This window comes from Belonocnema kinseyi, chromosome 2 (genome assembly GCF_010883055.1).
Source record: "Belonocnema kinseyi isolate 2016_QV_RU_SX_M_011 chromosome 2, B_treatae_v1, whole genome shotgun sequence".
NCBI classification, from domain to species: domain Eukaryota; kingdom Metazoa; phylum Arthropoda; class Insecta; order Hymenoptera; family Cynipidae; genus Belonocnema; species Belonocnema kinseyi.
Window position 1 is genome coordinate 179611447 of NC_046658.1, and position 10173 is coordinate 179621619.

The window sequence follows — 10173 nt, forward strand, 5'->3', positions numbered from 1 at the left end:
GATCAGGCCAAATTCCCGAAATTCAAAATTTTTGTTATAAAAACCAGAAAAAATGGGTCCAGGCTGTGAGGCCCGGATGAATGATGCCAAAAAATTATTTGTAAAAAGCTGTAGTAATTTTTAGTATTCTAAACCACAAACAAAAGAAAAAAGAAGTAATGTTACTTGAAAAGTGTAAACCCATGCAGTGTAAACTAAAGCATAGAAGTAAAAAAGCAAATGCAGATTTTTAGTGTTGAATCTCTATCTGAGATGAATCTATCATCCAAGTTTACTTTCTTTCAAGGACGAAGATATTTCCTCTATTTCAAATTCTGAATTAGTTGTTTTGCTAAATTTACGAGGGTACCTAAATAATTACACAACAAGTCATAAAACGAATAAAAATGATAAAATCTACCAAAAATAAGTGAGAAATAATGCGAACAGGGATCACAGCGCAAAATAGGAAATGGGGTAATTATTTTTTAAGAAAAAGTGGGATAATAGATTAAATATTTAGTTTTAAATGTCAATTGTTACAACATAAAAAAATTGAACGATTTAACATTTTTATTGAAACCGAACACATTTTAAATTAAACTATTTTAAGTCCTTTCAAATTAATCATTATTAACTGGTTATTAAATTTATATATCAAAATTTAACACTTTGATTTACAAATAAAAAATTTAGAAACTGGAATAACTAAAACTGTAACATTCACAGTTTAAATTGTTAACGATTTAAGGCTTTTTATCTTTAAAAAAAATGTTTATCATTGTTTACTTTTGGACCAATGTGTATATATATGAAGTTGCAAAGAAGAAGAATTTTCTACCAGAAAAAAGATAAATTTTCCATGAATACATACATTTTTAACTGGCAGATATCAATTTTCAAGTAAAGTACATTTTTTTAAAATAAGATTAATTTTCTCCCAAAAAAGGCACATTAATTTTCTACGAGACATATTTTCAATAAAATTCAAGAATTTTCAATTAAAAAAGAACAAAAAGATACATTAACAAGAAAATCAATTTTTTTTAAATTTACATTTTTAAGCAAAAATTGACTTTTCAACCAAAGATTTGAATTTAAAGTAAAAAAGAACAATTTTTATGCAAAAGAAAAACGAATTATAAAAAAATAAATGATCAAACATTAAATACTTGAATTTTCAGAAAAAAATTAATATTCAACAAGCCAAATCTGTAACAAAATAATAAAATGTTCAAACAAAGAAATGAATTTTCTACAAAATATATAAATTTATAACCATTCAGATGAATTTTTAACAAAAAATATAAATTTTTGAGAAAAACAAAAACAAATTTTAAAACATAGTTAAATTTTGAAGCATAGCATTGATTTTTTAACTAAAATAGATGAATTTTTACCCAGAAGATACATTTTCTACAAAAGACATATATCTTCAATAAAATACAACAATTTTTAACCAAATGTTTGAATTTTCAAATAGCAAAGATGAGTTTTTAAAGAATAATTTTCAACTAAAAAATAAAAATTTTTATCGAAATACAGAAAACAAAAACGAATTATTAAAAACATAGTCGAATGTTTAATAGAATAAATTAATTTCTAACATATAAATTATTGTTCCATTTTTAGTACTAGTCACTAATTAATTTATATTTTTAGTTGAGGTGAAAGTTCTGATATATCATGTGATGACAAATGTAATACAAAAATGTTTAGAAGAAAAAAAAATAATATTAAACATCCAAATTTTAACAAAATAGTTCAATGTTCAACGAAAGAAATTTATTTTAAACCATAAAAGATTAAATTTCATACAAGAAGAATAATTTTCTGCCAAAAAAGATTAATTCTCAAGGAAATATGTATTTTCAATAAAATATATAAATTTCCAACCAAATGTTTGAATTAAAAGTGAAAAAGTCAATTTTCAAGCAAAAGAACAATGAATTAATAAACATAGTTACATTTTCAACCAAAAAAAATATTTCTTAGCCCAAAGAAATAATTAAATCATTTATATTTACAATTGATATGAAATTTATTATATTTCAAGTGATTAAAAATTAAATACTTGATTTTTCAGAAGAAAAAGTAATATTAAAAAAACAACATTTTTAACAAAGCAGTTAAATTTTTAATCAAAATAATTAATTTTACACGAAAAATGATAAATTTTTAAACAAGTATAATAATTTTCTACTAAGAAAGATGAATTTTCAACAAAATGTACAAATTTTCAATCAAAAAAGATCAATTTTCAGACAAGGAATTTATTTTTCAACCAAAATATACAGATTTCTATACAGAACAATTTTCAAGTAAAAAACATCAATTTTCAAGGAAAATAAAAAAGAATTCTAAAGAAAAAATAGTTACAGTTTTAACCTAAGAAATGGTTTTTTTAACCAGAAAGACAACTAAACAATTTATATAACAGATGGTATAAAATTTACGACACTTCGGGTGATCAAAAATTAAATAATTAAATAACAAACAACATTTTTAACAAGATAGTTGAACCAAATAAATTAATCATCAACCAAAGAAGATGAATTTTCAAATAAGAATAATAATTTTCCACTAAAAAATATGATTTTTTAAAAAAATACAGAAATTTTCAACCAAACAGTTGAGGTTTCAATAAAAAAATTTATGAAGTAACAAAAAAACGAATTTTAAAAAATGGTTCAAATTTCAAACAGAAAATTGATTATTCAACCACAAAAGATAACTCAATAATTTATATTTACAATTAAAATGACATTTATGATATTCCAAGTAATTAAACACGGAATACTTAAATTTTCAAGAACAAAAAAAAATTAACTTCCAACAATCAAATTTTTTAATAAAACATTTAAGTGTTCAACCAAAGAAATGAATTTTCGATAAAATATATGAATTTTCAACCACATTTTTGAATTCAAAGTAAAAAATATCATTTTCCTAGTAAAAGAAAAACGAATTATAAACGATAGTTTAAAAAAATACAGTTTCAACTAAAGAAATGATTTTTGAACCAAAAAGATAACTAAATAATTTATATTTACAATTGACATGAAATTTGCGACATTTTAAGTGATCGAAAATTGAATACTTAAATTTTCAGAAAAAAATTAATATTGAACAACGAAACAGACAAAATTTTTAACAAAATAGTTGAACGTTCAATAAAAAAAAAGAATGATTATCAATCAAAAAAGATTAAATTTCAAAAATACAGAAATGTATAACCATATATTTGAAGTTTTAACAAAAAAATAAATTTTTAATCGTAGAATTGATTTTTTAATCAAAATAGATGAATTTTTAGCCAGAAGATTAATCTACTACCAAAAAGACATATTTTTAATAAAATAAATTAATTGCCACTGAAAAAATATCAATTTTCAAGTCAAAGAAAAACAAATTATTTAAAAAACTGTTACAGTTTCAACCAGAGAAGTTATTGTTTAACCTAAAAGATAACTAAATAATTCATATTTACAGTTGATATAAAATTTATGTTATTTCAAGTATTCAACAATTAAATAATTGAATGGTCAGAAAAAAATAATATTCAACAAACAAACAAACATATTTTTTTAACAAAATAATTAAATGTTCAATGGAAAAGATGAATGATTTGCAATGAAAAAAAATTAATTAAAAAAAAATGCAGAAATTTATAACGATATATTTGAGTTTTTAACAAAAAAAGATAAATTTTCAAGAAAAAGAAAAACAATTTTTCAAAAACAGTTAATTTTTCGAGCGTAATATTAATTTTTTAACTAAAATAGATGCATTTTTAGCAAAATTATTGTTCAATTTTAAGTACTAGTCACTAAATTAATTTACATTTACAGTTCATAAGAAATTTCTGATATTTCATGTGAGCAAAAATGGAATACAAAATTTTTCAGAAGAAAATAATTGATATTCAAACAAAAACGAAAAGATTTAACAAAATAGGTCAATGTTCAAACAAAGAAATTAATTTTTACCAAAAAAGAACGTATGTAAAAAAGACGTATTTTCAATAAAATGTATGAATTTCCAAAAAAAAAAGTGAATTAAAGTCAATTTTCAAGCAAAAGAAAAACGAATTAAAAAAATAGTTGCAGTTTCAAAAAAAAAGGATTTTTTAACCCAAAAAGATAACTAAATAATTTATATTTACAAAAATATTAATCTTAAACTAAAAAACATCAATCTTCAAGGAAAATAAAAACGAATTCTAAAAAAAAGTTACAGTTTTAACCTAAGAAATGATTTTTTAACCAGAAAGATAAGCAAACAATTTATAGATACAGTTGATATAAAATTTACGACATTTCAGGTGAAAAAAATTAAATAATTGAATTTTCCGAAGAAAATTAATATTCAACAAACCAAAATTTAAAAAGATAGTTAAGTGTTCAACCAAATAAATGAATTTTCAACCAAAGAAGATAAATTTTAAAACAAATAAGATTAATTTTCAAACAAGAGCAATAGTTTTATTTTAAAAAAGATGAATTTTCAACAAATACTGAGGTCTTCAACAATACAGTTGAATAATCCAATAAAAACGATTAATTTTCAAGTAAAAAATAGATTTTTCAACCAAAATAAATAAATATTTAACAAGATTGATTTCCTTGGAAAAACCCGTATTTTCAATTAAATACACGAATTTTCAACAAAATATTGGAATTTAAAGTAAAAAAGATCAATTATCAAACAAAAGAAAAACGAATCGTAGTAAAAAAATTTTGTTTCAACCAAAGAAATGATTTTTTTAACCAAAAAGATAACTAAATCATTTAAATTTACAACTAACATGAAATTTATGATATTTTAAGTGATCGAAAATTGAATAATTAAATTTTAAGAAAAAATTAATATTCAACAAACATGATTTTTACCAAAATAGTTAAATTTTTAAAGAAAAAATGAATGATTTTCAATAAAAAAAAGTAAACTTTAAAAAAATACAGAAATTTATAGCCATATATTTGGATTTTTAACAAAAAAAAGAAGAACGAATGAAAAAAAAAAAATTTTCAAGCGTAGAGTTGATTTTTTAACCAAAATGGATGAATTTTCAACTAAAAAAGATCAATTTTCAATCAAAGAAAACAAAAACGAATTATAAAAAACGTAATCAAATGTTAAATCAAAGAAATTAATTTTTACGATACAAATTACTGTTCGATTTTTAGTACTAGTCACTAATAAATTTATATTTACAGTTGATGTGAAATTTCTGAGTTTTCATGTGAACAAAAATGGAATACAAAAATTTTCAGAAGAAAAAAGTTGATAATCAACAAAAAGAAAAAACGTTAACAAAATAGTTCCATGTTCAATCATAGAATTAAAATTTAAACCATAGAAGATGAATTTTTAAACAAGAAGATTAATTTTCTTTTAAAATGGATGCATTTTAAGCAAGACTTGGAGGTTTTCAATCATATAGTTGAATTTTAAAATAAATAAAAAAGATAAATTTTCAAGCAAAAAATAAATTTTGTCGACCAAAATAAATTAATGTTTAACCAGAAGATTATTTTTTTATGAAAAAGACGTATTTTCAATCAAATATATGAATTTCCAATCAAATGTTTGAATTTAAACTGAAAAAGGTAAATTTTCAAGCAATAGAAAAATGAATTTAAAAAATAGTTGCAGTTTCAACCCCAAAAAATGATTTTTTAAGCAAAAATAATACTAAATAATTTATAATTTATATAAAATTTATAATATTCTAAGTGATCATAATCGGAATACTAAATTTTCAGAGAAAATTACTATTCAACAGACAACATTTTTAACAAATTAGTTAAATGTTTAACTAAACTAATTAATTTCAAAACGAAATTTAAAACCTGAACTACATAGTTGAAGTTTCAAATAAAAAAGATGAATTTGCAAGAAAAAAATAGATTTTCCCATCAAAATAAATAAATATTTAACAAGAAGATTAATTTTCGATGAAAAAGATAAATTTTCACGGAAAATAAAAATCAATTAATTTACTTATATTTTCAATTGATATAAAATTTAGGATATTTCAAGTGATCAAAAATGGAATTAGTATTCAAAAAACCAAATTTCTAATCAAATAGTTTAGTGTTCAATCAAAAAAATTAAATTTCAATAAAGTTAATTAATTTTCAAACAAATGTTTGAATTTTTAATAAAAAAAAAAAACAATTATCAGGCAAAAGAAAAACGAATTGTAGAAAAAATACTGTTTCAAAAAAAGAAATTATTTTTTTAACCAAAAAAAAAACTAAATAATTCATATTTACAATTGACATGAAATTTATGATGTTTTAAGTGATCGAAAATTAAATACTTAAATTTTAAGAAGAAATTAATATAAAAAAAAATATTCATCAAAATATTTAAATTTTCAACGAAAAAAAAAAAAAATGATTTTCAATGAAAAAAGATTAACTTTCAAAAAATACAGAAATTTATAATCATATACTCGAATTTTTAACAATAAGAAAGATAAATTTTCAAGAAAAACGAATTTAAAAAATAGTTAAATTTTCAAGAGTAGAATTTTTTTTTTAAACCAAAATAGATGATTTTTTAGCCAGAAGATTAATCTTTTACCAAAAAGACATCTTTTTAATCAATTAAATAAATTTTGAAATACATGTGAGGCCTTTCAACCAAAAAATATCAATTTTCAAGTAAAAGATACATAAATTATTTTAAAAAATTGTTACAGTTTCAACCAAAGAAGTTATTGTTTAACCAAAAAGATAACTAAATCAATTATATTTACATTTTATGCAATTTGTGGTATTTCAAGTAATAAAAATTTACCTTTAATTTTCAGAAAAAAATTATATTGAATAAAAAAAACAAATTTTTAACAAAATAATTTATTATCCAACGAATGAAATTAATTTAAAAAGAAACAAGATGAATTTTCAAATAAAAAATACGTATTTTCCATCGAACACATATGAATTTTCAACCAAATGTTTGAATTTAAAGTGAAAAAGATAGATTTCCAAGGCAAATAAAAGCCAATTAATTTACTTATATTTACAATTGATATAAAATTTATGATATTTCAAGTGATCAAAAATGGAATATTTAAGTTTTAAATAAAAAAAAAAGTATTCAATAAACCAAATTTCTAATCAAATAGTTCAGTGTTCAATCAAAAAAATTAAATTTCAATAAAGTTAATTAATTTTCAACCAAATGTTTGAATTTTTAATAATAAAAAAAAACAATTACCATGCAAAAGAAAAACGAATTGTAAAAAAAATACTGTTTGAACAAAAGAAATTATTTTTTTATACAAAAAAAAAACTAAATAATTCATATTTACAATTGACATGAAATTTATGATATTTTAAGTGATCGAAAATTGAATACTTAAATTTTAAGAAGAAATTAATATAAAAAAAAATATTCAACAAAATAGTTAAATTTTCAACGAAAAAAAAAGAATGATTTTCAATCAAAAAAGATTAATTTTCAAGAGTAGAATTTTTTTTAAAACCAAAATAGATGATTTTTTAGCCAGAAGATTAATCTTTTACCAAAAAGACATATTTTCAATAAAATAAATAAATTTTCAATTACATGTGAGGCCTTTCAACTGAAAAAATATCAATTTTCAAGTAAAAGATACATAAATTTTTTTAAAAAATTGTTACAGTTTCAACCAAAGAAGTTATTGTTTAACCAAAAAGATAACTAAATCAATTATATTTACATTTTATGCAATTTGTGGTATTTCAAGTAATAAAAATTTACCTTCAATTTTCAGAAAAAAAATTATATTCAATAAACAAAACAAATTTTTAACAAAATAATTCATTATCCAACGAAAGAAATTAATTTAAAAAGAAACAAGATGAATTTTCAAATAAAAATACGTATTTTTCATCAAATACATATGAATTTTAAACCAAATGTTTGAATTTAAAGTGAAAAAGATAGATTTCCAAGGCAAATAAAAGCCAATTAATTTACTTATATTTACAATTGATATAAAATTTATGATACAAGTGATCAAAAATGGAATATTTAAATTTTAAATAAAAAAAATCAATTATCACGCAAAGGAAAAACGAAGTATAAAAAAACACAGTTTTAACCGAAGAAATGGTTTATTAATCAAAAAGATAACTAAATAATGTATATTTACTGGTGATGTGAAATGTCTGACATTTCAAGATTGAATATATATTTATATTTTTAATTGTTAAAATTCCCGCTCAAATATCGTATCTCAAAAAAAAAACAACAAAAAAACAAAAAAAGGAAAAGGGGAAAAAGTCTGTGAACCCTGTGTGAATTTAAAATATGAAAATAAATAATAATAAAAAAAATGGATAACAGAACATACCTGCATAACAGGATGCCTGTTATGATTAGAAGCATCAGGAACGTACTGAGTATATTCCGTTTGATGCAAGGGACTTGCACCATTATAATATGCCGTGTGATTCTGTGCAGGCAAACATTGTCCGCCTGCTTGCTGGCCACCCTGGCCACCCATAATCTGCACCATTGTGTGAGGTGAGTACGTGGTGTGATACATAGTCAAAATAAATAGGTAAAATCTGATCTGCGAGTCTGCGATCAGTCTTTTTTTCTCAATTGAAGAACCAACGACACAACTCAGTCTACTGCTCTAGCAAAGTGCCTTCTCAACAAGAACTTTGGCCAAGAGCATTTCCACTGAATCTCTCAATTTTTCAATCGATTTTTCAAAAAAGCTAATCCACGTGTGCTGGACAGAAAGTGGTTGAAAATAAAAAAAAATAAAACTTTCGTCTCCTTCAGTCAGACTTTGCTCACCCTCTTTCGCCACGCTATCTTTCTCTCACTTTGTTTTCCTGTCGATTGGGCCATCTATCAATCAGTCCACAACAGAAGGAATTTTAATTAAATGTACTGAAATTCGATTCAAAATGTTTCATGCATCCTATGTCATAACGGTCATTTAACTATTCGGAAAATAAATCACTGGAAAACTGGGAAACGCGATGGTAAAAAAACCGGCTCAATCGGAAAGAAGAGTCGATTCTTTATATTTGTCAAGCGACACTGATATTACTTTTGAGCTCTGGAGATAACGAGATCCCGAATTCATTATTCGAATAACTAAATTTCACTTTCCTATCGCATGCTTCTGCCTCTTATCACCTCGGAAAAACTGCGCGAAAATGGAGCCGTTTTGGCAGTCTTCAGATTTCTAGGTTAGGTTTGACAGGTTTCGAGCTTTCAAAGTGACATCGCGGGGTTTAATTATCGCGAGGGATATTATTAAATAGGGCGGAATGAGAGACGAGAGCCTTCGGGGCTCGAATGAATTTTCCAATTTTCGAATTTTCTTTCCTAGAGTTGAGTATGAGACTATTAACGCAGGCAATTATGCAATATGCAAACAGCAAAGCAGTTGATTCGTCGGATGAAAAGAGGTGAGAAAAACGTGAGTGGAATTAACACAAGCGAGGACAGTGAAGGTCAGTGAGTCGGACTGAATCCGTTAACGAAGCTAGCACCGGGTGATGGACTAAATACCTGTTTTTGGTAGACTCAAAATACCTGTGCACAATCAAGCAATCGCCATGTTGGGAATATCTATAGCGCGATGGTGGATTCCATTGACAAGTTTTGCTTTTGCTTCCCTTTTGGCTAGTTCCGAACTGATAATGTAGGACATCCGCGTTATTGAAATTGTTCACTCTCTGATGAATTTTCTCGCAGCGATTTCCCGATCGTTGAGTCTGTCCCCGACCCGCGTTGGATTGATCCAAAACTGACGTCCGCTGAGGCAAGTTACGCACGAAAAGTTCACGATTCCCACCGCCGGATCAGACCGGGTTTGGACCACTCAGGACCACCACTCGATCATTTAAAATTTTGAATTTATGACGTTTGCACGTCAACGATCACTGTTCGCGCTTTTCAATAGAGATGGCACTTTTCTCACTTTTCAGAAACCGGGAGATCTGTCGACAAAAGAGGTGGACAGGTGGCGGCACGTTGACATTTTTTGATCGTCTTCGGGAGGGTACTAACTGCTAGGTGGCGCTAGCTGTACGGGTCCGAGTTCCGCGAAAATTCAAATTTAATTATGAAAAGTAGCTTATTTTTTACGAATTATTGATCAAAGTTTATAATTTATTCGCAAAATAGAGTGCAAACGTGAATTATTAAGTTTGCAAAGCAAAAATTGTA

At 24.1% G+C, this 10173-nt stretch overlaps 1 protein-coding gene across 9 annotated transcripts in view; it reads right to left on the reverse strand.

The window, feature by feature from the left end:
- The window catches only part of LOC117183036 (poly(A) RNA polymerase gld-2 homolog A-like), a 49721-nt gene extending 39813 nt beyond the window's left edge, over window positions 1-9908 (reverse strand). Inside the window, exons 1-3 of one of the 9 annotated variants that reach the window (XM_033376187.1) lie at window positions 9538-9908; window positions 8788-8841; window positions 8333-8488 (exon numbers count right to left, since the gene is read on the reverse strand). In XM_033376187.1, the coding sequence (XP_033232078.1) occupies window positions 8333-8488; window positions 8788-8841 (210 nt within the window). In that variant the 5' untranslated portion in view covers window positions 9538-9908. Of the gene's footprint in view, window positions 1-8332; window positions 8842-9513 lie in introns of all 9 variants that reach the window. The other 8 variants (XM_033376180.1, XM_033376181.1, XM_033376182.1 and 5 more) reach the window with 8 other exon arrangements.
- Window positions 9909-10173: the final 265 nt, after the last annotated feature.